At 41.0% G+C, this 27,886-nt stretch overlaps 3 protein-coding genes across 35 annotated transcripts in view; 1 reads left to right on the top strand and 2 right to left on the bottom strand.

The window, feature by feature from the left end:
• The window catches only part of DZANK1 (double zinc ribbon and ankyrin repeat domains 1), a 112,826-nt gene extending 110,478 nt beyond the window's left edge, over positions 1 to 2,348 (bottom strand). For 22 of the 31 annotated variants that reach the window (XM_077872031.1, XM_077872039.1, XM_077872027.1 and 19 more), the window contains exons 1-2: positions 1,628 to 1,770; positions 166 to 211 (exon numbers count right to left, since the gene is read on the bottom strand). In XM_077872031.1, coding sequence (XP_077728157.1) covers positions 166 to 190 — 25 coding nt within the window. In that variant the 5' untranslated portion in view covers positions 191 to 211; positions 1,628 to 1,770. The other 9 variants (XM_077872030.1, XM_077872037.1, XM_077872028.1 and 6 more) reach the window with 9 other exon arrangements.
• POLR3F (RNA polymerase III subunit F) lies at positions 1,793 to 15,233 on the top strand. Of its 3 annotated transcripts, none has more exons than XM_077872073.1 (10): positions 1,793 to 2,210; positions 3,615 to 3,732; positions 5,986 to 6,053; positions 6,430 to 6,450; positions 6,579 to 6,646; positions 7,998 to 8,110; positions 11,568 to 11,711; positions 11,924 to 12,031; positions 13,265 to 13,456; positions 14,499 to 15,233. In XM_077872073.1, the coding sequence occupies exons 1-10, from the start codon at positions 2,149 to 2,151 to the stop codon at positions 14,574 to 14,576; spliced, it is 972 nt and encodes a 323-aa protein (XP_077728199.1). In that variant the 5' UTR covers positions 1,793 to 2,148; the 3' UTR covers positions 14,577 to 15,233. The 3 variants fall into 3 exon arrangements, with proteins under 3 accessions (XP_077728199.1, XP_077728200.1, XP_077728202.1); XM_077872076.1 differs by lacking the exon at positions 1,793 to 2,210 and adding an exon at positions 2,242 to 2,559; XM_077872074.1 differs by lacking the exon at positions 6,430 to 6,450 and having other exon boundaries at positions 1,799 to 2,210.
• Positions 15,234 to 17,062: 1,829 nt separating this feature from the next.
• Positions 17,063 to 25,164, bottom strand: RBBP9 (RB binding protein 9, serine hydrolase). The gene is made up of 5 exons (XM_077872026.1): positions 24,995 to 25,164; positions 23,790 to 23,832; positions 22,891 to 22,996; positions 19,945 to 20,030; positions 17,063 to 19,522 (listed from the first exon to the last, which is right to left on the bottom strand). Exons 1-5 carry the CDS (start codon positions 25,091 to 25,093, stop codon positions 19,296 to 19,298), a joined length of 561 nt encoding a protein of 186 aa, XP_077728152.1. The 5' UTR covers positions 25,094 to 25,164; the 3' UTR covers positions 17,063 to 19,295.
• Positions 25,165 to 27,886: the final 2,722 nt, after the last annotated feature.

The raw sequence follows: 27,886 nt of genomic DNA, 5'->3' as shown, positions 1-27,886 counted from the left end.
ATACTGTAATATAAGGAATGCAAGTGTGGTCTCTCTCAAAATATCTTATTGTACTGTACTCACCCTTCTTCTTGTGATGACGTGAGATGAGAAAATGCCTACATGATGAGATGAAGCGAGGTGAATGACCTAGGCGCTGTAATGTAGCATTAAGCTACTACTGACCTTTTGACATCAGGAAGAGGATCATCTGCTTCTGGGTCCCAGGTGACTGCAGGTAAGAGAAACCATGGAAAGCAAAACTGCAGGTAAGAGGAGACTAGTGTACATTAGAACAGAGGCCATCACTAGTGATCTGATCTGAGCTCCCCCTAAAGCGTTATCAACCTCTCCTGCCCCTTGTCAATGCGTCGCCTCTCTTGGCTTCAGGGCAGGACATCACACAAGAGGAACAGAAGTAACTCTGTATGTGACATGAAATGTTAATTTAGAGCCAACTCCTTTGGGAAAGCACCAGGCTCAAGGCCCCCTTGTTGTCACCAAGTGGTCCTTGCATTTTAAAGCTGCAAAGAAATTTTAGAAGGATGGCAGAGTATCATGTCTCAGCTGAAAGTTGGCACAGATAAAAAGAGTGAGCAACAAAGTCTCCCACCCCAAATACTGTATTTATAAATAACTGAATATAAGTATGGAGGCCTTACTGATCTTTTTCAGTGGGATGGAGTATAAGTCTTAAAGCATAGAGAATATGGGGGGAAAGCAAACCTCACCTTAAGACAACAACCATTTACATCTATGTGTGGCCTTTTCAAATTTTAATGATTATGGATACATAAACTCACTCAGTTATAACCTATGTGTTCGGTCAATTTTTAGAGTGTACTTTTGCACCTACTCTCTTATTTACAATCTTCCACATACTTACATAATCTTATTTATCATTTTGTTTGTGGTTGGGCATTTGGGCTATTACTAGTTTCTTTTTAATTTTGGTTGGTGCAATTCTAAATAAAACTGCTCTGAATAATTTGTGGTTTGAATTTTGTCACAGATTACATTCCCGAAAGCTGGAAACTAAATTTAGGAAGTGGATTCAATGCCTGATTTAGATAATTCCAGGGCAGAGATTAAGAATTTGAATTGCAGATACTGATATTGAGAGTAATAGCGTCTACCGAAGGATGGCTGGACTCAGGGAAGAGAGAGGGAGGGGAGAAGAAGGTGCTGTTTGTTCCTCATTTTTTCCCTTAAGAGGCAAAATTCCCTTTAAAATTAAAGTAGTTGAAAAATCAGTCCAAAATAAAAATTTGAAAAACACAGGGGAAGGGTACGCGTCGCAATTAGGCGCTACCCTTGGGAGGGGCGGCCGCTGGGCCTCTAGCGAAGAGGATCAAGAAGCAGCCCGACATGCTAGGCCCAGATGGCAGCGAGGGGTCAGTGGCACCGCTAACCCCTCACCCCCGCCATCGATACTGCCCCTCGCCGCCCGGTTCCGGAACCCCGGGGTCCCTGTCCCGGCCCATCGGGGGCAAATAGGGACGCCCGCTTCCTCTCGGTGGGAGCGACGGAGGTCCTTCTCCTCCCCCTCCTCCCTCCTCTTCCCCTCCCCCCCGGCCGCCGCCACCCAGGTCGTGCCCGGTACCCCGAGGTACCGCCACGGCTCCCAGGCAGGTAGCCCACCCCTCACCGCCTCTCGCCCTCTCCTCGGCCGCCGCCTGGGTTTCCACAGACGCCGCGAGCAGGGCCCCGCCCACGAGAGCCAAGCAGGTGATTGGCGGAAGCCGACTTCCTAGCAACCAGCCCCGCCCCTGCCGCCGGGCCCGCGGGGGTACCAGCCTCGAGCGCCTTCCGGGGGCTTCCCTGCAGGCCCCTGAGAATATGCCTTCACAGAGATCGGGAAGTGCTCGGAGGTGGCGTCCCGACGCCAGAGGGAGCGAGCCAGGCTCGTTTGTCCGACAGGCACTGACATTCAACAAACACGGATAAGGCGTGGATAAGGCGTAAGGGCGCGGGCGGAGGAGGCGATCAGGCGCGGCTTGGCCGCCTCAAGCCGACGCAACAAGTAAGGGCCGGCTGCCACGTGGGAAAGAAGGCCCCCTGCGCGAGCCGGCGCCGTTCCCGCGTTCCCGGTCCTCAGCTTCCCGGCCGGCTGTCCCCTGGCTCCCGACCCCAAGCGTCTCTGCCCCCAGGGCCCGGAAGTAGGCCGTCATGGCTGAGGTGAAGGTGAAAGTGCAGCCGCCCGACGCGGATCCGGTCGAAGTAGAAAACAGGTAAATCAGCGAGTGAGGCTCGCTTCCCTGCTCCGGAGCCCCGACGGCGGCCAGTCGTTGGGGCAGCCGGACCCCTGCTCCGAGGACTCTCGGCAGATCGCGGCGCGCGCGCGAAGGGCGGGCGTCCCTGGAACGCAGACTTCTTGAGGAGCTCCCAGCGAGTTGGACAGTCTGTGACTTTCTGTATCTTCTTGCCCCGGCGCCGTCGGGGAGTCGTGATGACGTGCTTCCCTCCTGCAGGAAGGTGATCCACGCCCAGACGACCGGCATGTTCCCCGTAGTATCTGTAGCTGCATATTCTGATTCAGGATCGAGAACCCCCACGACAGAACATTTGGGCCAAGTGAGGGTGCGCTTTGTGATCTTTGAAGAAACATTAAAACACATCGTTTCCGTGCAATACTGAAGTCAAGATTTTAGGTCACCTAAAGCCTCTCCTAATTTTATATTCGCTATCCGTGCCCTGATAGTTTTAGGTTATCACATAGTTTTGAAAGACCGTAACTTTCTCAGACTTTTGGAAACACGTGTAATGATCCTATGACAAGGTGGATATTTGGGCTTATTTTTGTTTGGTAGAGATAATTCTAAAAGCAAGCTCCAATTATGGTGAATTGTCATAACGAATGTTGCCTTCTTAACAGAAGATTTGCCTCCTCTTTGCAGACTTATGGCTGCCCAATGCACTGAATATTAATTTTGTCATACTTGTTCCATCTGAGAACATTGAAGCCTCAACTTTAATATTTTTTCCGTATTTTCATTTGACTTTTGTTCTAATTTAAGGTTCATATTAGCAGAGAAAAGAAATGCTCCTCTTAAGGGCACCTGGTGGCTCATTGGTTGAGCATCTGTCTTCAGCTCAGGTGCTGATCCTGCCATCCTGGGGTCGAGTCCCTCACCGGGCTTCCCGCAGGGAGCCTGCTCCTCCCTCTGCCCACGCCTGCCTCTCTCTGTCTCTCGTGAATAAATAAATACGATATTTTTAAGAAGTGCTCCTTTGAAATAATAGTTATACTGTAAACATATACTTTGTCTTGCACAGTTTCTAACATGCTTTTCATTCACAACCATCACAGAAACCCAGATTATTTTATTTTAGCATGGGATACGTGGGTAGCTCAGTAGGATAAGCATGTGACTCTTGGTTTCAGCTCAGGTCATTATCTCAGTGTTGTGAGATTGAGCCCTGCATCGGGCTCTGCACTGGGCATGGAGCCTGCTTAGGATTCTCTCTTCCTCTGCCCTTCCCTTTTTACCTCCCCTTTAAAAAAAAAAAAAAAAAAAAATTCTTCCCAATGTGAAAAAAAGGCACAATTTCAAACTGTTCTGCTTGTATTTTTCCCCCACTGTCTCTTGAAATAGGTAAAAACATGAATAATATCATTTTGCCTTTGTTCCTAGGATTATAGAATTATGTCATCAGTTCCCTCATGGAATTACAGACCAAGTAATTCAGAATGAAATGCCTCATATAGAAGCACAGCAGCGGGCAGTTGCCATCAATAGACTGCTATCCATGGTAAGGCAAATTCAGCTAGTTCATATATTTATGTGCTATAATTGTCATTACTTCCGACTATGTATTTTTAAACCATTCAGAAGTGTCTTAGGTTAAGATTTCAAGCCAGGAAACAGCTCAGACTGCCTGAACTGAGGAAAAAAATAATTACACATCATTTTTACAAGATGAATGAGGGGCACCTGGGTGGTGCAGTCGGTTAAGCATCTGACTCTTGGTTTCCACTCAGGTCATGATCTCTGGGTTGTGGGATTGAGACCCCTGTGGCTTTGTGCTCAGCGGAGAGTTGGCCTGTGATTTTCTTTGTCCCTCTCCTTCTGCACTCTCCCCATGTCTGCGCTTTCTCTCTCTCTCAAATCCCAATAAATAAATAAATAAATAAGTAAATTAAAAAATGAAATAAATGTATTTTAATTATTGTATTTGTTAACCTAATTGTCATCATGTACATAGGGCACATGGGGCTAATCTGCTCTCACGTTCTGTTTGCTTCCTGCTGCCAGTGCTGGACCTTTCCCTATGAAATGTGCCCTCTGCCAGCTATCACAATTTATTAGGGTTTCACTCTCCACAATTTCACTCTGAGCATTTCAGGAGGCAGGAGTGCCGTAACACTACGGCACTGTAGTGCCGTAACACTACAGTGGGGTTTTTCAGTGAAGTCCTTCTACCTGCTTTTACCTCTTCTCTTCTCCTGGGGCCCTAACATCATTCTCCTCCACGGTGCAAAAATAGCTCACCTTGTGGCACCCCATCCTCTAAATCTACTTGTTTCTTCTTCCATTTCCCCTATATCAAAGTTCCCATGTCTTGAAAGCATTTCAGTTTCGTTGTAGTAGAAACTGGGTAAAAGATTTCTATACTAAGGACTCGTGGAAATTTGAGGACAGGTGAACTTTCTGCTAAACTACTCCCTTCAATCTTCTAGCTCAGTGGCTCAAAAAGTTTTCTTTTCTTTTCTTTTCTTTTCTTTTCTTTTCTTTTCTTTTCTTTCTTTTCTTTTCTTTTTTTTTTTTTTTAAGATTTTAACTATTCATGAGAGACACAGAGAGAGAGAGAGAGAGACAGAGACACAGGCAGAGGGAGAAGCAGGCTCCATGCAGGGAGCCCGACGTGGGACTCGATCCCAGGTCTCCAAGATCACGCTCTGGGCTGAAGGCGGCGCTAAACTGCTGAGCCAACCAGGCTGCCCCTTGAAAATAAAGTGCCAGATAGTATGCATTTTAGGCTTTGCAGGCCTTGTGGTTTCTGTTGCAGGTACCCAACTCTGCAGGAAAGTAGCCATGGACCATACATTAAGAAATGAGCATGGCTGCATTCCAGTAAAACTTTATAAAAACAAGGGCAGCCCGGGTCATATCCATGACCCCCCCCCCCCCCCCCCGCCCCCAAGTCATATATCACAGTATGGATGTTCGGTAAACGTTCATAGGCTGAATTAAACAACCTACAAATGGAACTTTGTGGTTTGATTTTGCTACTTAGTGGGGTCCAGAGACAATTGCTGTTCATTCATATGTAAACCTGTTTCCAAGTCCTGTGTCAGCCCACTCTTAACTGATGAGAATGGGGGCTCCTTTAGCCATGAGTTCCCCAAACAGCCAGAAGTCTGGTGGTACAGCCACCTGAGGGCTCCCAAGTTCAGACCCAAGGGATTTCAAAAGCATGTCAGACATGCTTTCTTTACTTTTGCTATATAAAACCAAATCTATTGCATCTTTTATTCATTGCGTGATATTCCTGCCTAATTGTCATGTAATATAATAGAAATAACACAAATCAGTAAATGTTACTATTAACTTGGCAAATTTTACTGTATTATGTTATAAAATATTTATGCATGTTATTCTTCATTTGAAATCTTTATATAAATTATTTTCATTTTTAAGTTTATATTATACATTTGTTGAATTTATTTGAATTCAAATATAGATTTTTATTTATTATTCTAAAGCTGTTCAGAATTCTTTATGCATTGATCATATAACTAAGCTAGGGTATAGCATATAAGAAATTGTTAAGTATTTATATTTTGGAAAATGACAACCTAAGTTTCAAAAATGGTTTCAAAAATATATTACATGTGATATGTAGGTAAAAACTTAAGTCTCGAGTGAGGAACTAACAAATAATTTTGTGGGGTAGGATATTTTGGTTTGTGTAAAATTTTAAAGAATACGTGAACATTTGTGGTTGATTTGAAGTATCTCCAAGATAATTCATTGTTATTTTCTATTAAAAAAAAAACTTTAGGGTCAGTTGGATCTCTTAAGGAGCAATACAGGCCTTCTGTATAGAATAAAGGATTCTCAGAATGCTGGGTAAGCACCTAATTTTTTTATTGTAAGAAACTTTAATTATTACAAATGTAACCTATGTTTTTTTGGGAAAAAGTCAACATAGAATTGCATAATGTAAACCTGTCCTGCATACCATCCCCACCTCTTATCATGAGTTCCATTTCTCAGAGATAACTGCTCTTAATAATTTGGTATATGTCCTTTCTTCTAGGTATATATATAAATATATAGAAATGATTATATATTTATATACTATATATAATCTCTTTTCTTTTTTTTTCTTTTTTTTTTTTTTTTTTTTTTTTAACAAAAATGGGATCATGCTATCCATACTGTTTTGCAACTTGTTTTTTTCACTTACTATATCTTGGACATCTTTTCATTCTGGTACATACAGCCCTGTCTCATTCTTTTTAAGGTAAGCCCTTCTTTTGGTAAATAAGTCAATGTGATGACCTTGTCTGCTAATTCATTAAAGTAATTATGTAGATTATTAGATTATCCTGTATCTCTTTGTCTTTTTAATTCTACTTTATTCCCCTGCAGTAAAATGAAAGGATCAGATAACCAAGAAAAACTAGTATATCAAATCATAGAGGATGCAGGAAATAAAGGTAAGCAGGTAAAGGAAGAAGCAGAAAAAGTCATCATCTTTAAGACCAGAAATAGGAACTGAGTTCTGGCTTCCCAGGATACAGATCCATATGTAGAGAATGCTTCCATGTATGTTAAAAGAAGGGGAAGTAGAAATATATAATATACATATGCTTGCAGGACACCCAGGTGTGATGCCGTTGCTGTTGCCTCAACGCAGGCAGGGGCTAGATGGCTGGGGGCCAGGATGGAAAGAAACTTCTGAATTCTGAACTGTGGGAATGTACTATCTATTCAAAATAAATCAGCTAAAACTTAAGGGTTTTTTTTTTTTTTTTTTTTTCCAATCCTCACTTTCTTTGGCGGCCTTCATTTCTTTAACTTCATCTTATCTGTAACTTGTGGATAATCCATCTCTCTAGTTTTTGCAAAAACCAAAGGGATGTCCAGTGCAGTGTGGCAGTGTCTGACAGAGGTCCCTCAACAACTGTTCAGTTTTTCTCTATCCCCTTACGGAACTATATCTAAATTGCTGTTAATCCTAGAGTTTAGGATCTGAGTCCAATGATAATTTCAACAATGTATCAACAATGATATAATTTGAAATATCATTCTTGTATTATTAGGTGTTTAATATTTTTAAAATAGACATGACAAAAGCCATTCTCTATTTTTAAAAAAATCTATCTTCCTATCACATTATGCCTCTGTGCTGGGAAGAAAATAAGGTAACACATTTTCTTTTTCTTTTATTTTTTAATTTTTTAATTTTTTTAATTTTTTTTTTAAGGTAACACATTTTCTATAAAATTCCACATACAACCCTTCTTTGAAATCCTACCTTCTTGTAAAGGGCTTTTAGTGGCTGTGAGAATTGCAGTCTTCCTTTTTTTCATCTCCTAAATATAGTGTATAAATAATGGGTATATATGCACACACATGTTCACATGCAGTTTTTTGCACTCTGTTGGCGGTGATAGCTGACCTTGGCCCAAACTTAAGTTATAATCTAAATACGATCTGAAGTATAAATAATAGGAAACAGAATTTGGGGTATAGGAGGGGGTGGAAGAGACAATAAGTTAATTCAGTAACATTCAAGATTTTTCTCCATTAAAAAGTATCTTTTTCATATGTTTTTAAAAAGGTGCCACACTAGGATTCCAAGAAATTTCTGGTTAGAAGACATAGCGCGTAACTTCTTTTATCATTTTGCATACTTTTGTTGTTATCTGAGATTCTTACCTCTAAGTCACTGTTTTTCCTATAACTATGCCCTAGGAATAGTATACATATTTTGCTAGTTTTGGCACGTGGACTACAAACACAAATCCTATGGCGTTGAACTCATTTTACTTTACTTTCTTACAGGAATATGGAGCAGAGATATCCGATACAAAAGTAACTTGCCATTAACAGAAATTAACAAAATTCTAAAGAATTTGGAAAGTAAAAAGCTTATCAAAGCTGTTAAGTCTGTGGCAGTGAGTATTTTTCTCTTTCCTTCCCCCAAGTGTTCACTGTATGTGTATTGCTCCAAGTATGTTTCAAGATCTTCTTGTTCTTTAGGCTATGTCATGATTTAAAACTACTAGTCAAAAAGATTTTTAAAAATTTCGTTTATATTGAATTGGTTTGGAGATGTTACTTACATTTATCACTGCCTGGTTAATTCTTTGTGTCTTACCCCCTTGAAAAGGTAAAACTACTGTATTCTTCAGTAAAGAATTTTTGGAATCATGAACATTTTTCATGGATTTTCAGCGTGTAAGATAGTTTACTTCATTCTAGCAAATTAGATTACTCATTCAACAAATATCTATTGTGTGTTTGCTCTGTGCCAGGCACTGTTTGGGTGTTTGGGATACATTAATGAACAAGTCAGGGAAAGATCTCTGCCCTGATAAAGTGTCTCTTCTAGTACGTAGTATTTCTCCTCCTCATCCTATCCCACCCCTATTACCTCCTTCAGGGATTTCCATTCAGAGCTGGATCCATCAGGGACACCAGCTACTGACCCCATTAACCTAGGCAGCAGAGGAGCTGAGATTCCCCTAAACTAAAGTTTGTTTGTTTGTTTTTGTTTTTATTTATTTTTATTTTTATTTTTATTTTTGATAGTCACACAGAGAGAGAGAGAGAGAGAGGCAGAGACACAGGCAGAGGGAGAAGCAGGCTCCATGCACCGGGAGCCCGATGTGGGATTCGATCCCGGGTCTCCAGGATCGCGCCCTGGGCCAAAGGCAGGCGCTATACCGCTGCGCCACCCAGGGATCCCAAAACTAAAGTTTGTTTGAATGCGGATTTCAGCAAATAAGATTTTTTTTTTTTTTTAATTTTTATTGATTTATGATAGTTACAGAGAGAAAGAGAGGCAGAAACACAGGCAGAGGGAGAAGCAGGCTCCATGCACCGGGAGCCCGATGTGGGATTCGATCCTGGGTCTCCAGGATCGCGCCCTGGGCCAAAGGCAGGCGCCAAACCGCTGCGCCACCCAGGGATCCCAGCAAATAAGATTTTGATATTCATTTATCAAATGATATTTTTGCCTTAACACTCCTTTATTTATTTATTTTAAAGACTTATTAAGGAGCACCTGGGTGGCTCATGGTTGAGCATCTGCCATTGACTCCGTTTGTGATCCTGGGGTCTTGGGATCAAGTCCCACATCAGGCTTCCCAGAGGGAGCCTGCTTCTCCTTCTGCCTATGTCTCTGCCTCTCTCTGTGTGTCTCTCATCAATAAATAAATAAAATCCTTAAAAATAAATAAAGGTTTTATTTATATTTAGAGAGAGAGAGAGAGCACAAGCAAAGGGAGGGGCAGAGGGAGAGAATCTCAAGCCAACTCCATTCTGGACATGGACCCCAGTGCAAGGCTCAGTCTCACAACTCTTAGATCATTACCTGAGCCAAAATCAATAGCTGATGCTTCCAGCTGCACCACCCAGGCATCCCCCCTCCCTTATTTAGAATATTATCTACCCTCTGCATTTTTAATGGATAATTTCAAATATATACAAAAGTAGAAAAAATAATGAGTCCCCACACACTGAACACCTAGCTTCACTTTGCCAATCTTTCATCTCCATCTTTATTTTTAATAACAGCTTTATTGAGATAACTGACATACCAGAAAATTCATCTGTTTAAATTGTATAGTTTGGCAGTTTTTAGTATACTGACAGAGACATGCAACCATCACACTATTCTAATTCACACATTTTCATCACCTCTGAAATGTGACCCCACTAGGAGTCACTCCCCAGCCTTCCTGCCCGTAGGCCCTGACAACCACTGATGTAGTTTCTGTCTCTATAGATCTACGTATTCTGGACATTCCATATAAACTGTATCATACAATATATGGTCTTTTGTATTAGGCTTTTTTTATTCACATGATGTTTTCAAGTTTTCAAACTAAAGTAGTTTTAGATTATAGCCCAGTATAAAATAAATACTCATGAGTCCATATGGAAATGTTTAAATAAATAAATGATTCCAAAAATTCCTTAGTGAAGAGTATAGTAGTTTTGGCTTTTCAGTGGGTGAGACACAAAGAGTTAGCTGGGGTGGCTTAGGCCAATTTCCACTCAGGGTCACGAGATTAAGCCCTGCATCATACTCCACACTCAGTGAGGAGTCTGCTTGCCCTTGTCCCTCCCTTTGCTTGCTCTTTCTCTGTCAAAAGTAAATTTAAAAGATCTTTTAAAAAATAAATAAATGACATCTTCCCACGAGTAGATTGAGGCAAAATAGACAAACTTCCTGTGCAGAAGAATTCTAGGTAATTTAGGTGGATGGACACTCTACCCTCAAAGAAGTGGAATATAACTCCCACTCCTTAAGTGTGGGCTGAGCATGGTGATGTCCTTCCACATATGGAAAGACTAGGGAAAAAATGTCAGTTTATGATGGAGAAAACGGAGAAGCACTACTTCAAGCCATCTGATCAAGGTTAACCTCAATACTGAGAAGTCTTATCAGTGGTGATCAATTATCACTTGGTGATCGAACGCCCTTGACAGGATGTGATGAGAAGGGCACTTCTCCGTGGTCTTTCTCCTAGAGTAGTCATAAGAAAAACGTCAGGCAGGTCCCAGTCAAGAGATATCCTATAGAATACCTGACCAGTCATCCTCAGTACTGGCAAGTTATCAAAAGCAAGGAGAGTCTGAGAATTTGCCAATGGAACAGGACAAGTAAGTGTAATATGGTATCCTGAATAGGTTCTTGGACCAGAAAAAGGATATTAGGGAAAAACTAAAGAAATGTCAATGAAGTATAGACTTTAGTTAATAATGATATATCAATATTAGTTCATTAACTGTAATAAATGCAACCTACTAATGTAAGATGTTAAGAGGGGAAACTAAGCACAAGGTAAATGTACCATCTTTACACTAATTGTGTAAATCTAAAACTGCTCTAAAATAAAAGGTTTGAGGGGTGCCTGGGTGGCTCAGTCAGATAAGCATATGAGTCTTGATCTCAGCTCAGGTCATGATGTCAGAGTCATGAGATAGAGCCCAGAGTCAGGTTCCATGCTGGGTGTGGCACTGGTTAAGAGTCTCTTCCTCCCCATCTCCTTGCCCCTCACCCACCCCAGCTCAAAAGAAAGTAAAAAAATATATATATATGTAAAGTTTTGAGAGTTTCTTTAAATCTTAGTTTTGAAAGACTTGGTTACCTTTTTTTTTTTTTTTAAGATTTTTAAATTTATTTTTACAGAAAGAGCGTGCATGTGCACCAGGGGTAGGGGAGGGGCAGAGGGAGAGAAGGAGACTCTTAGCAGGCTCCACACCCAGCAAGGAGCTAGACGCAGGGCTTAAACTCACAACCCTGAGACCAAGAGTCGAACACTTAACCGACTGAGCCACCCAGGTGCCCCTGCAAGACATGTTTATCTTATAACCACATCTGCTGTTAATGTTTTTTCCTAGGCCTCAAAAAAGAAAGTATATATGCTTTATAACTTGCAGCCGGACCGGTCTGTGACTGGTGGAGCCTGGTACAGTGACCAGGATTTTGAATCAGAATTTGTAGAGGTGCTTAACCAACAGTGTTTTAAATTCCTACAAACCAAGGTGAGGCATAATTAAGGAAACATCACTGCAAATTTTTTTTTAAAGTTACTTCATAAAGAATGTTTAATCTTGTATATCATATTTCACATAGGACATGAAAATACTCAAACCAGTAATTTTCACTAAACAATATATTCTGTTGATTTCACACTATATAAACTGTGTTCAGAAAATGCTAGTGTTCTTATTGAGATATATTTCTACCCTAAAAGGCAGAAACAGCTCGAGAAAGCAAACAGAATCCAATGATACAAAGAAATAGTTCATTTGCCTCATCACATGAAGTGTGGAAGTACATTTGTGAATTGGGGATCAGTAAGGTAAGAGCTCAATTTTTAATTTTCATCTTATTTTTTAAAAGTTACTCTTCATCATAGGGATATAGTTTACAATGTATTCTAAACATATTTGACCCAGACCCCTTTTCCAGGTGATACCTATGAACCTTCTGCAGAACCCATTTAGACAGGTGACTGTCATGCCATCAGGCACTGTGTGATCTGTGTGAACTTAAGCTTGGAGGATAGAGCAGCAGAGCAGAGGCCTGGCATGCATGGCACTACCAAGATTCAAAAGTCTGTTCTGACAAGGTCTTGACTTTCTCAGAGACATTTCAACATAGGTGCCAAACATCAGTCATCACATCAGTTGTCATTTATTGGTATTGTGTCCCCTTGTAAGATGAGAGTGCTCTTGTCAGCATATGTTTTTGAAGACCTATACATAAAGACACTGTGCTGGATGTTCTTCATTATCAGAGAAAAAACAATACATAGACAAGTCATCTTCATTTCCTGTCCCCCAAATCTTTCATTTATAAAAAAGTAGGAATTTGGACAATTTGATATCTAAAATAATTCTTTCTGCTCATTTTATGAATCCCCATAAAATTCTTGCCCCCAAAAATGTTACTTTATAAGACTTCTAGATTTCACTTAGAAAGTGGAAAAATAGAAAGTGTTGGGATGCCTGGGTGATTCAGTGGTTGAGTGTCTGCCTTTGGCTCAGGGCGTGATCCTGGGGTCCCAGGATTGAGTCCCACATCAGGTTCCCTGCGTGGAGCCTGCTTCTTCTCCCTCTGCCTGTGTCTCTGCCTCTCATTAATAAACAAAACCTTAAAAAAAATAAAGTGTTGGGAACCCTGGGTGGCGCAGCAGTTTAGCGCCTGCCTTTGGCCCAGGATGCGATCCTGGAGACCCGGGATCGAATCCCATGTCGGGCTTCCGGTGCATGGAGCCTGCTTCTCCCTCTGCCTATGTCTCTGCCTCTCTCTGTCTCTCTCTCTCTGTGACTATCATAAGTAAATAAAAATTAAAAAAAAATTAAAAAAAAAAATAAAGTGTCAAATTCAGCATGAGGTTAGAGTTCTGTCTCTAGCATTTCTGTGGTTTGTGCTAACTTGGGCTGCTGTTCAACCCCTCACTTCTGATTACTCACCAGCATGATGTTTCGTCATTTCACTGAGGAACTGTGAACCCTTTACTCTTTACACACTCTCCAAAAGGATGTCTTCTTGTGCTTTCTGTGTCCTTTCTAATGCATCTCCTTTTCAGGTAGAGTTATCCATGGAGGACATTGAAACTATCTTAAATACACTCATTTACGATGGGAAAGTGGAGATGACTATCATTGCTGCAAAAGAAGGCACTGTTGGCAGTGTAGATGGACACATGAAACTGTACAGAGCAGTCAATCCAATCATCCCACCCACAGGTTTGGTCCGGGCCCCATGTGGACTCTGCCCGGTGAGTTAAAGTGGCTCCACTTCATACCTGACTGTGCAAATGCCACCTAACTTAACAGCAAGCACACCCCCATTTTCTGACTTTCAGAGTTGACCAAGAGCAGCTCAAACCTCCATGTAACCTTGATGATGGGCCCTTGATGAACAAGTCCTTGCTTTACATTTTTATTTACAATAACCACGCTAGGGAAATTTGTGATTTTTTTCCTGTAGGCCCTGAAATGGACAATGTTTAATGAGGGCTGATCATTTAACCTAAGTAAGGAGGGAAATAAGATTTGTTGAGAACCTACCACAGGCCAGGCATGTTCTTGAAGATTTATATGGTCTCATTTAATCCTCCTCTTGTCCCTTGGAGCTAGTGATGTTATTTCTGCATAAGCATGAGGCTAAGCAAGGTGTAGAAGCTACAGCTTAGAAGTAACAATCAGGATGCAAACCCAGAGATGTTTTTTCCCCTGTTATCATACCCCCAGCACTCTTCATTCATCTGTTCCCACATAGTTCACACGTGCCAGCTGCATGCTGCAGGCACTGCATATTCTTGGGCTTCTGGTGTATGTTTTATTTTCATTGTACCAGCCCTTGTCTATATGCCTAAGCTTTCTGTATGCTGGTTTCAACTTCTAGAAAAACCAGGAAGCATATTGGGAATTCTATTTAGCACCATTTACAAAAAGAAATGTAGCTAACGTGAAACATTTGATTAGTGAAACATATATCTAGATCTGCTCTCCTGTATTCCTGTTACCTGCTGATAGCCTTTAGCCCAGTGGGCAGATGAACAGGTCACCTTAGTGCTACAGTGAAAGTTCTCTTACTAACTCACTTTATAATCACATAGCAAGTCCTATGATAGCACGCTCTTAAATACAGCTCTAGTCTTTCACTTTGAAAATTTTACTTTAAATATTGCTTTAAAAAATGGTTGGTCTTGGACACTTTAACAGAAATTTTAGTTGTAGGTGACATTTAAGACTTTACTGATAATGTAATAATTTTAAAACTCTCATTTGATTGCAATTTTTTTTTCTTTTTTAAAGGTTTTTGACGACTGCCATGAAGGTGGTGAGATTTCACCATCTAACTGTATTTATATGACAGAGTGGCTCGAATTTTAACAGAGAACTAGGAACTTTACTGACACTTTGCAGATGAAGTTACTTTGGGACCAAAAAATTTAACTCATGATGGAATATCAAATTTCCTTGAAAGCAAACTTCACAATAATGGATAGACTTGCTGCTATGAAAAAATATTTTTTTATCTATGAAGACTAAATTTATATTGGTAAGGTAGCCAACAGAATTTGAAGCAGGTAAGGTTAATAGTGAAATCCATTCTTCAATAAATAAAATACTCTGAACTTCCAGAAGGCCACCATCTGAAGCTTTTCAAGACTTTTGGTGATTCACAGAAAAAGCAGCCAACCAAATCCGTATTTGCCAAACACTACAATAATGACTAGAGTTTAAAATTCCCATTTTAAAGCTATTAAGGTCTTCATTGGGAAACTTTATATCTGGTTCATTATTGCCATTTGTTTTCTTTTCTCAGTGGTTTCATTGAGAATCAAAAGCAGTAAGGCAGGAATAGCACTTAGAGGCACGAGTGGCGGAAAGAGTGGAACACCCCTTTCCATACACTATTCATTCCTTTTTACGTCAGAAATATTCTTTCAGAGGATTATGCCGTTGTACCTCCCTCAAATGCAAATGATGACTATTGTCAAAAATGTTTTCAGCACATAAATCTGATTATTCTCATCCTCAAGAGAATGTTTTCATTGATCCTTCTTTGTCAAAGTCTTCCAAGTTTCATTCTGTGGTTCAACTGCATTATTTGCTAGAATTGCCCCATGATCCATTGCCCTCCATTCACCATTTTTTTTTTTAATATATATTTTTTAATTTATTTATGACAGTTACAGAGAGAGAGAGAGAGAGAGGCAGAGACACAGGCAGAGGGAGAAGCAGGCTCCATGCAGGGAGCCTGACGTGGGACTCGATCCCGGGTCTCCAGGATCACACCCTGGGCTGAAGGCAGCGCTAAACCGCTGAGCCACCCGGGCTGCCCTCCATTCACCCTTTATTGTCAACAGGGTACCACTCCTCTTTTATCTTATCTTAGATTTATTTCCTTACTCTCTTCAAAATCATCATGTAATTGGTCTAATCAGAAAGCCATTATAATTGTTCTCAGTTCTAACAGTACTTTCCCTTCTAGGTTATTGGATATATTCTTGCACAGAAGTTAGCTTTTTAGGATTTCAGTTGTATTTTCATTCTGTTGCTCCACTTAATGATTTCTGTGTCCAGGCCAAAAGCACGGGGCTAAGGGAAGGAAATTCAATGCCAGCTACTCCTGAGGCCTGAGTTTAAACACCAGTTTGGAGATACTCCCAAGTTGGCAACCATCAGAAGGGTTATTTAGAGCTAAATGGGGATCAGTAAAATAAAACTCAGCTCATTAACCAATTAAGAACCAGATGTAGTCTGTGCCTAGCTCTGTAGAAACACCATTCAAGGGATGCCTGGGTTGATCAGTGGTTGATCAGTGTTGATCATCAGCAGTGGTTTGGTTCAGGGCATGATCCTTGGTCTGGGGATCGAGTCCTGCATTGGGCTCCCCATGGGGAGCCTGATTCTCCCTCTGCCTGTGTCTCTGCCTGTGTCTCTCATGAAAAAATGAAATCCTAAAAAAAAGAGAAAGAAACAGCGTTCGATGACACTAGCACTTTGAAACAAAGATCATTTCAAGTACTGGATATATAGGAGATAGAAAAGAATCTGGGAGCCTGCAACTACACAGGGTTTCTCTTCCACCCCCAGTGAGGGCTGGAATAGTAAGAACATTATCCGTCCTTCTTGGGACCTGGCCCATCACAGAGGCACTAGTTTTATTTAATGACAAAACTGAACTTGGGTTGGGGAAGAGGTAGATGGGAAGAAGGAATCAGTTCATGTATTAAATACAGACTTTGCATTGTCTCGATAGCCAAAGATTGATGCTTAAAGCGTACAAACCAAAGGCTACAACAAAAGTTCCCTGACTCACCAGAAGAAAGACCCTTTAAATGCTTTTCCTGCAGCATGTCTTTCATTCTGAATATTAACAACTGAAGGAGAAAAGAGAGCAATTAAAAAATACAGCACCCTTGGTATAAAGTTAAATGGTATTTACCCACCAGAAGTAAACTTTGACCAAAACAAGTTATGAGGCCATTGACTCATGACACCAAAAATCAAATTGTGTGTGAAGAAGTCTTAATCCTTACAGTTGATTTCCATTTAGTATAACGTATTTTGATTACCTGAGAATATTCCCTAGAGCCTGTCAGGGCCCCTCTTCTGCTTAACAATGACCTAGAAGGGGCGCCTGGGTGGCTTAGTCCGTTAAACATCTGCCTTTGGCTCAAGTCTGATCCCAAGGTCCTGGGATGGAGCCCTACTTTGGACTCCCTGCTCAGCAGGGAGTCTGCTTCTCCCTCTGCCCTCCCCTGCCGCCACTCATGATCTTTCTCTCTTTCTCTCTCAAATAAATAAAATCTTTTAAAAAATAATAATGATCCATAGGGAATCAAATAATCATGAGAGACCATGATTCATAGGTTTAAATGGATAGTTTATTGGAAAAAAAATGGATAGTTTATGTAGGATTCTTCCATAAAACTCCTGAGTTTAGTTTAGTGAGGAGTAAATTTTATGGTGCCATGATTTTTATGGTGATCAGCTGAGTAAATGAGTCCTGTAATTTCAAGTCAAGTGACTTTTACTTTGAACCATTATTACATGGTGGGTAAGGGAAGAATAAAAAATACATGTCCTAGACTACTGCTGTCCCACGAACTTTTTATAATGATGACAGTATTCTGTATCTGCTGTTCAATAGGTAGTCACTTGTGGCTGTTAAGACTTGAAATGTGGCTAGTGTGTGAATGAACTAAATTTTTAATTTTATAGCTGCCTGTGGTTACTGGCTACCATATTGGAGAGTACAACTCAACAATCATACAGGTCTAGATTAATTATAGGAATGAAGAATATCAAAATTATTTCTCATATATATTCATTGCTTTTCTGTGGCAGAAGAAGACAACAAAATATTAACTTACTTGTATAACTTTGTAATTTTTTGAGAAAGGAATTAGGAAAACAAGGCCAAGATTAAGTACAGCAATGGCTAATTCCAAATAATTCAAATAGAATCAAACTTTGGTTACAGGCTTGGTCAAATCACTGCTAAACCACCTCTTTAAGAAAATTATTATTCAGTTGATTTTTCTAATTTGCTTTTCACTAACATATCAACTCTTAATTTTTTTAATTATAAAAGTAATACATACATGTTAACTATAACAAATTGAAATAATACCCAGGTGTACAAAATAGAAACACACATATCTAAAATCCCACCACACCATATCTAAAATTCCCATTCCCTAAAGATAATTGCTATTAAAAGTTGAGAGTCTTTAACTTTTTTCTTTGAGCATATTTGGAAACCAAGACTTTTCAGGTTAAAATTATGGCTTTGAATCTCCTTTAGACATAAACAGGGAATTCACATCTTTGCAGCAAACATCAGGTTCTGCAACATCAAGTATGAAGTCACTGCAAAATTGTTTGAGGCAATACTTAGGGATCATAATAGCCAAAAATGGGAAATAAAGCTTTGTGGGTTTTTTTTTTTTTTTGAGGGAATATGATCTGAAGAAAAATTGTAAAACGAGGCTTAAAAGAGAACTGTGGAAGTTAAAGGTAGAACTCTATAGAACAAAATCTGAGACATGGAAAGACTTTTTAAAAATTCTTAAGATTTTGTAACAACATCTACATTGTTCCTGTGATTGTATCCTCTGACATTATGTTCATTTCTCAGGCTTCACAGAGAATCTTTTAAGTACCTGGCTAAGTTAATCCTAATGGCAGAAATCACAAATGGGTGGTTTGGATTTTGTGTCTTACACTGTTTGTGAATTTTTTATTTACACTGTTGTTACCAACTTCTATCATCCATATGTACATGTACTGGACATAACTCCTATACATATGAACTGGGTATACAAACATATGTATAGTCCTTAAATATAAAAACCACCGCATGAAGTTTTTTCCTCAAAAAATCAGAAAATTGGCAACACCTGCCCCCTTCCCACATGGCAACAATTTAGACAGGGCAAGAGTTCCCCTGTTGCCCTAATCCCCACCACTGTGGTCCAGCACCCATCTGGTTGGCCTTATGCTCAAGTGTATGTACAGGCTGGGCTTATGGTCCCTTGTCTGACCTGGTAGACCCCTGCCTCAGATCTGTATGGATCATTCTCCCTCAACATGAAGGACTGGGGCAGGATGTCAAAGATGGAGGCTCTAGTCTGGGTTTAATGCCCTGGGCCAGCTCAAAATAGCTAATGGTTTGAGCTCTAAACCAACACAGACCTTAATCACATTTTCTTTCCCCCTCAAAATAGCAAAAGGTGTCTTTCAAAGAAGAGTACCACTCCTACAACATACACGAAACTATTCCGTTTTAGTCTGGACTGGGAATCAGGAAACCTGGAGTCCGTTTGTTTATTCACTTTGGACAAAGGTAGTTAAGCCGTCTTTATGTCCCAAATCAAACAGGAAAAATACTGCTTTCGTTCATAGCAGTTTGTGAGATAACAGATCCTATGGAAAATGGAAATGCTGTTTGTAACTTAATTTGAACATTGAGCTAAGTTTTTCAGAACTTAATTTGATCTGTTTTATGTGTCCACTAATCTGATAACAGATTGTTTTTACCTGTTAATAACCTGGTAATTGCCCTACCCCTATACTGGAATGCAGAAATCATCCTCTCTATGCTGGTACTTTCAGCATAGACTTTATCACACTAATCAGTTCATGAAACTCCATGTTCTGAAAGTGGCCACGGTCAGTGAATTTGTACAATTTGGCTTCCAGCCTATCAGCCACTTCTTGTTGTTCCTTCCAGGGAAGGAAAGGATCATCTGTGGAGCCAAACTGCACAATGTGAGGGCAGTTGGCTTTGATCCTCTCCCACTGCCAGGGACGGTTGAAGTATCCTATGGGAAAAAAAAAAAAATATATATATATATGACCTGTTACTGCCCATGGATCATTTCCATTCTAGCCATTGTAAAATATCTAGCAAGGACCATAGCAGAGACACAAATATTCAAAGCCTAAGTGTGAGTTAGAAGTCCTTTAGTTTGCAAATCTGTAGAGCTTTATACCATAGCTACTTGTGAAGGGGAGTACATGGCTCAGATCAAATCAGGCCTCTAGAGTTCATTAGGAAGTGGTATATCACCTCTCAAAGGACCTAAATTTTATCTTAAGGGCAGTAAATGTTTCTCATATGCTACTAGAGGTGTGTGTTTGTTTGTTTTTGGCCTACCCAAAAGCCAGTGCTCTTTAATCTGAACAGGCAGCCCTGTGACTAGAGGAAAGGCTTTTCTGTATTGGTTTCTACCTTCAAACTTACCACTGGCCTGCTCATTTTCATCCCCCAAGTCAGAGGTGTATGCAGACACTAGCACAATAGCATAAACTCGGTGTGTTTCTGCATACCTGGAGAAAGAGAAATGATGTCAGCTAACACTTAATGTTAAATCTGTCAGAAAATACCTGATTTAGCTTACAAAAGGCAGGTGCTATCAGCTGTTAAGTTTTTTTTAGATTTGTTTAGTTTTTTTAAATTTATTTATGATAGACGTAAAGAGAGAGAGGCAGAGACACAGGCAGAGGGAGAAGCAGGCTCTATGCCAGGAGCCCGACACGGGACTTGATCCCAGGACTCCAGGATTGCACCCTGGACCAAAGGCAGGTGCCAAACCGCTGAGCCACCCAGGGATCCCCAGCTGTTGAGTTTAATATGAACAATAGTAAGGAAACTGTAGAACTATAAGCCAATGGTTAATGGCTTACCCTTGGCTACTTGATGAGCTACTACTCATTTTTCAAGGTGGCCCAAACCTCTTTGGTGATCTTTTCCAAAAATACGTAAGTGTAATCATTCTCTTTGATGTGCCTATTAACCTACCTTCAGTATCCATCAGCATCGCTTGGTTGGTTAACCTGTAGATTCAGTCCCAGAGAGCATCTGACTCAGAGGGTTGGTAGGAAGCCCAGGAATCTGCATTTTAAGGCATGACCTCGCCCCCTCCCAACCCATATGACAAATGCAAGTGATCTGTTAACCATGTAAAGAACTACTGTACCATGGTGGAAATGTACCTCTTTTGCCACACACTCCACATTGCACTGTAGTACTCATTTGTGTCATATTATACCTATCTTCCCCAATAAACCCTAAGCTCCTTCAAGGCAGTTGTGAACCTTCTTGATCTTTGTGACCCTGGTCACAAAGTGTGCAGTACAGAGCCTGGCAAGCAGACACTCAGCTACCTTTTTGTAGAAAGTTCCCTCTAGGGTAACTTTGTTCTAGGGAACAAAGACTAGGCTAGGGAAAGATGTGAATTGGTAATAGTTTCAAGAAGCCTTTGTGCCAGGAAAGATTTAGGGTTGGTATTTTGGTTTTGGCCTTAACTTTTGCCCAACTACTTGTTTTGAAAAATTTCAAACCTACAGAAACCTTAGGGGAACAAGAAGCACCTAGATTCATTCACTTTATACCTAAACAAATGTATCCCCTAAGAACAAAGTAGTCTCATATATCCACAGTGCCATTACTAGAGCTAGTACATTCAACATGCAGACAGTAATACTATATTCATTTTACCCCCGTTGTACCAAGAATGTTCTTTAAAACTGCTTTTCATGGGATCCCTGGGTGGCGCAGCGGTTTGGCGCCTGCCTTTGGCCCAGGGTGCGATCCTGGAGACCCAGGATCGAATCCCACGTCGGGCTCCCGGTGCATGGAGCCTGCTTCTCCCTCTGCCTGTGTCTCTGCCTCTCTCTCTCTCTCTCTCTCTCTCTCTGTGTGTGACTATCATAAATAAATAAAAATAAATAAAAAATAAATAAAACTGCTTTTCAATCCTAGATTGAAGATCATGTACTGCATTTGGTTCTCAAGACTCTCTAGTTACTTTTAAATTTTTTGTTTTAAATGACATTGACATTTTTTAAGAGTTTAAGCCAGTTGTCTTATACATCATCACTAAACAGAATTTGTTTCCTTGTGATCAGAGGTTAAACATTTTGGGCAAGAATACCACATAGGCAATGTGTCCTTCCCACTCCATCATATCAGAGATGCACAATGCCAGTGTCCCTTTATTGGTGAGATTGTGCTTACTTAAAAGTGATAGCTATCAGATATCCATTGTAAAGATGCAATTGTCCCCTTTTGATTAGTAAATTATCTGGGGGGTGGTTCTCTGTGACTATCAATATCCTGTTCCCTGACAATCTTATACATCATAATTTGGCATCTATTTTCTCCTTGCCTACCTTACCTTTAGAAGTTAATTTTTAGGAGGCTATGGATAATCCTGTGCTAAGTTCCAGGGATCTTTACAAAAAAGCCACATCTTTGGTAGCCAGTGGCCTGAGAAAAACTCATCTGGCCTTGAGTTGGTACAAATTTCAGTAAAATGGGATTTCTCCATTTTCCAGACAACCCCTAGCAGCTTATAAACACTAAGACTGTACTGAGAAATTCTGTAGCTCCACATTGGAAAGCATTATCTCATAGCTTAGAATGGTGTGGCAGAAAGGTTATGGAATCTGGCAAGGTTCTCTGACATGCAATTCATAGGACACCATGAGTGACTGACTGGGACAAGAGGCTACAAAAAACTACATTCCGGGGCAGCCCTGATGGCCCAGCAGTTTAGCACCGCCTTCAGCCTGGGGTGTGATCCTGGTGACCGGGGATCGAGTCCCACGTCAGGCTCCCTGTATGGAGCCTGCTTCTCCCTCTGCCTATGTCTCTGCCTCTCTCTCTCTCTCTGTCATGAATAAATAAATAAAATCTTAAAAAAAAAAAAAAAAAACTTCCTTTGTCATCCAGCCTAGCAAATACTTAAGAAACCCAAACCTAATATGCTTATTCAGACGGCTAAGTCATCTTCTAGGCCTTATAGGTCTATAGGGAGAGACATGAAGTTCTAACCAAGAACATCAGGAACCTGCCATGAATCCTAAGGATTGGGGGGTGGGGGGTAGGGTAAACACTCTTCTAGGCACTGACACTTTTTCAGTGTCATTGAAAAAGTCCCAATGGAGGGAAGTTGTGGCTTCAGTGGAAATGATTAGAGTTGGCCTCAGTGGAAAGAGACATTCGAGTAAAGACTTGAAGACAAGAAAGCAATACAAGTATCTAGGAACAGAGTATCCCAAGCTGAACGGCGGCAAGCACAGGCCTAAGGCACGTGAACTTGGCATGTTCAAGGAACTGCAATGAGGTCTGGAACCACTTGGAGCCCACACGGGGCAGGGAGGGGGGGATCAGCGAGGATCGCACCTCATGGCTGCAATGGCCCCAGAACTGTGGCCTATGATGACAGTCTTCTCATCACAGTGCAGCTCCGTCTCCATGAAGGGCAGCCAGAGGCTCTCTCGAGCTGTAACTAAGATTTGGGGTAAAGAGACAGTATCATTTGACAGGGACAGTCCTACTGTCTAATGCTGTTCCCCCACCCCCCTTCTAACTGATGACTATACAGTACTTCTCAAGTTAGGAACTGCAGGACCAAATGGGAGATGGAGCTGTTTTAACAGAGCCAACAATTCATGTGTTGCTGTTTGAAAGACTCAAATCTACAGTTTGGTGTTTCTCTCTCTCTCTTTCTACCTACCTATCTGGTTTTGCTTTTATTTCTCACCATGTAAGAAAATACTGAAGTAATAATAAAAACATAATTCTGAAGCTTTAATGTAAACTTTCAAACTCAAGAAAAAAACTCTAGACAACATTCTCAAATTCACATGCCTATATATTCTTTCTTTCCAAAGAGAAAATTCCCGACACAAAGCATGGGCATAGTCAGAACAAAAGTGGCAGTGTTACATTTTGAAATATTCCAATCTCATATAGGTGCTATAAAGTTTCATCATATCTCTGTCTCACATGAGATATTCATAAATTTTGCTTGAAAATATCTGTTGACTTAGGGAAAGTCAAGTTGCTTGCAAAGTTGAAAATTCAATTTTACCAAGCCTAGATGCTTTTCTTGATCCTTACTAGAATTTTCTACAATTTTTTTAGTTTATACTCTTTCCCTCAAACTACTTGCCATCATTCATTCTTAGGTATATATTCCCCTTGGCCTCTTTACCTCGATAATCCTGTTCTCTATCAGGAAACCGGTGAAATCAAAACCCAACAAGATAAGGCTATTTAAAAACACATTTAAAACTTACTTGGGTCAGGCATGTTTTTAGCCAAACACTGGAAACCAGGTATCTATAATATGGGGGGGAGGGGAAAAGCTATAATAAAGAGCTTAATTACAATTAATACTTTGCTAATAAAAAATGAGACACCTGATACAATCTTTATCAATTCAGTAAGTATTTGCTTATACCATGAAATGAAATGAAGTGTTGGTTAAGTGTCATAGGATTACTTTTGAATAGACAATCCCTCCCAATAAACTCCTTCTGTCTGTAGTTCTCTAGCCAGCTCTGTCGGTCTCTATATACAGAGACCTATATCTGCATTTGTACATCTGTTTGTGGCTGTAGGCACATATCTATAGAGGCATCAGAATGCAGAATAAATGCATTCTAGACAAACTGACCTCGTGTCAGACTGTGCACTAGGAAGAGGTAAAACATGGTACAGAAACGTGGTACAGATCTTTCTGGTTTGTAGCTCTGGCCTTGGTTTTCAGGCATAACCCTGGAATTTTATTCTAGAAATGTACTCTAGAGCTCTAGAGCATGGCAACCCAGAAAGCAGTCCTATTGCCTGGTTATGGAAGAGGTTAAAAAACAAGACAACTACAGTTGGACACTACTTTTATAAAGCTCACAAAGAAGCCAAATTATACCGTTTGAAGTACACACACATAGTTGCAAAAGTGTGTTCATTTTTAAAAGGCGAGCAACTGAAAAAAAAGTTCAGGATGGTAGGGAAATGGGATGAGGGGCATACATGTGGCTTCGAAGGTATTGTTAATGTTACAGATTTTAGTTTGGTGATGGTGCCTCAGGTACTCCTATTTACATATGTTACATCGTTTTTGTATATTAAATATTACATATTGATTTTTTTTTCGATCTGAGGCAGGCAGCAGAGCAGCAAGATGTATAATCATCTAGCATGTGGCAAATCTGAACCAGCGGCAGATGCAGGGAGACGGAGGGGGCTCTAGGAGGTGGTGCTTTGTACCCTCACGACTGAGCTCTCAGAGAAGTCTTCCAGGCTGTTTCATCCACCAAAATTCCGACCACTAGCTCTCGAGTTTGAGACAGGGCCCAGGAAGAGGAACGAAAACACAGAGGGCTTTGCTGCAGGGGGTGTGTTGGGGCGGGGGTGGGGGGCTGGTGGACACACGTGCAAACTTCAGTCCTCCGTCCCTTCCGGCTCCAGACGTCCCAGCGCAGCCAGGCGCGTCTCTTACCTGCTCCAGCCCCTTCTTCACCCAGCCGTACCAGCCGTGGGTGGCCACATCCCCGCCTCCGTTCCCGGGAACAATAACTGCCTTGCTTGGGAGAGCCATGAGCGCAGAGGATCCAGCGTCGCCCAGCAGCCGAGTCTCTGGTCCGGGAGCGCCAGACGGCACACGCTGCGGAGCCGCACCGAGGCATTCTGGGAATTGTAGTTCCGGGGCGCCGGTGGGCCGGCTCCTTGACCCGCCGTCCTTAGCTTACCAGGCCGCTAAAGCAAACTTAACTATTTCCAGCAAAAAGATGTGAATCGCTCCTCACTTGCCTCTTACTAGCGTTCTCGTCCTTTCCCCACCTTATTTAGGATAGGCTGTGACACGCCTAGAATATGTTCTCTCTATACTATAATTGTGATATATTTCTATAGGACAGTGTGTTTTTAGTTCCAAAAATATAGAAATAACCTGTTTATGAGTCGAGGACTCTCGGAATTCTTATTACTTTTCCTTTTAATTTCAAAGCAGTTATTAGTACAATACTTACCGTCAGCCCTGGTTATTGTTTTTCATTGCTTTAAATGCTGTCCTTTTAAAAAGTATCACCAGTGGTGTAGGGCAATGGATAATATTCATTATCTTAATCGATTTGGAGACTATGGAAACTGAGGTAGCAATGAAGCAGTTTACCTATTATAATATTGTAGTCCTGAAATTTTAGGAACCTGTCATACCTCATAGATATATCCAATTCATTTTTTTAAGACTTTATTTATGAGAGACAGAGAGTGAGGCAGAGACCTAGGCAGAGGGAGAAGCAGGCTTCCTGCAGAGAGCCCGATGTGGGACTCCATCCAAAGACCCCAGGATCACTACCTGAGCTAAATGCAGATGCTCAACCACTGAGCCACTCGGGTGCCCCCTTTTATTATTTTTTTTTTAAGATTTTTTTTTTCTCTATTTGAGAGAGAGAGCAAGCACAAGTAGGGGGAGAGGCAGAGGGAGAAGGAGGAACAGACTCTCCGCTGAGCAGGGAGCCCCACATGAGGCTCCACCTGAAGACTGCAGGTTCATGACCTGAGCTGAAGTCAGCCCCTTAACTGAGCCACCCAAGTATTCCTATCCAAATCTTTGATATTGAGGTGGGCAAAAGTGTGCATGTATGGTTTTAAATGGGAATAAACGTGGGGCACCTCTGTGGATCAGTTGGTTAAGTGGCTGACTTTGGCTTGGTCATGATTTCTGGGTCTTGGGGTAGAGTCCAGAGCCAGTTTGCCAGCTCAGCAGGCAATCTGCTTATCCTTCCCTCTAATCTCTGCCCCTAGGCTCCTCCTGCTCTCTTTCTCTCTCAAATAAATAAATAAAATTTAAAAAAATAAACAAGATAAACAGGAATGAACGGGAAAGTCCTTTTTATTCCTTGCCCTTCCCATGGACTTACCATGTACATCAGATGGGTTTCAGTATTTGTTATTGAGAAACATTCTTGGGCAATTTATTTTTTGAACAGACACAAGCAGGTGATCAAAGATACACTACCGCACAACCACATTCTTTAGGAAGAGCCAGACATACTCTTTCTTCTTGGACCTTAAACTCTGAATTTTCTCAGGGATCCCTGGGTGGCGCAGCGGTTTGGCGCCTGCCTTTGGCCCAGGGCGTGATCCTGGAGACCCAGGATCGAATCCCACATCGGGCTCCCGGTGCATGGAGGCTGCTTCTCCCTCTGCCTGTGTCTCTGCCTCTCTCTCTCTCTCTCTCTCTGTGTGACTATCATAAATAGATTAAAAAAATTAAAAAAAAAAAAACTCTGAATTTTCTCTAAAAAGTTCAGTATCATTGAATTTTAAATGTAACCTTATTCACTTCAGAAGGAATGAATAACTAAAACACACAACACCATAGATCACCATAGATCAATCTTAAAATAACTATGTTGAGTGAAATATGCCAGACAAAAAAAAGAGTACATACCATATCAATTCCACTTATTTAAAATGGAAAATACCAGAAACACAGGGAAACCTTAATCAGGTTCATTATCCTGATTGTGGTGATAGACGCCAAAACGTACATATTGTATACTATAAATATGTGCAGCTTACTGTGTGTCAGTTATACCTCAATGAAGCTGTTTAAAATTTAAATATAAATTAAAACAAGCAGAGGCATTCTGTAGCCTAGAGATTGCTTGTTTAGTGCTTTTTAGTTCAATAAACAATGACACTCCTTTAACAGGAACCATGGGGTGAAAAAGGATCTATCCTTCCTCAAGATTTGTTTTAAGATTTGTATTTCTTCACACTCACAAGGTAGTTGACTCTTCCTTTGAGGAGAAAAAAAAAAAAGGTAATGGCCTCAACTTTCATCTTTCTTAGATTGTCTTTGTCACTAATGATTGCAGATTATGTATCTTTAAAAAAATCATAATGGAATAATCTAACAGTATTCTGGCATAATGTTGTAGGAACATGCAAAATGTAAATTTGTTCCACAGAACTGAATCATTATTCCACAAACTTTTTAAAATAAATTTATTTTTTATTGGTGTTCAATTTGCCAACATACAGAATAACACCCAGTGCTCATCCCGTCAAGTGCCACCCTCAGTGCCCGTCACCCATTCACCCCCACCCCCCGCCCTCTTCCCCGTCCACCACCCCTAGTTCGTTTCCCAGAGTTAGGAGTCTTTTATTTAATTTTTATTTATTTATGATAGAGAGAGAGAGAGAAAGAGAGAGAGAGAGGCAGAGACACAGGCAGAGGGAGAAGCAGGCTCCATGCACCGGGAGCCCGACGTGGGATTCGATCCCGGGTCTCCAGGATCGCGCCCTGGGCCAAAGGCAGGCGCCAAACCGCTGCGCCACCCAGGGATCCCAGAGTTAGGAGTCTTCATGTTCTGTCTCCCTT

The sequence above is a fragment of the Canis aureus genome, chromosome 26 (assembly GCF_053574225.1).
Source record: "Canis aureus isolate CA01 chromosome 26, VMU_Caureus_v.1.0, whole genome shotgun sequence".
Lineage (NCBI taxonomy): Eukaryota > Metazoa > Chordata > Mammalia > Carnivora > Canidae > Canis > Canis aureus.
This window is presented reverse-complemented; position numbering and strand designations above follow the sequence as displayed.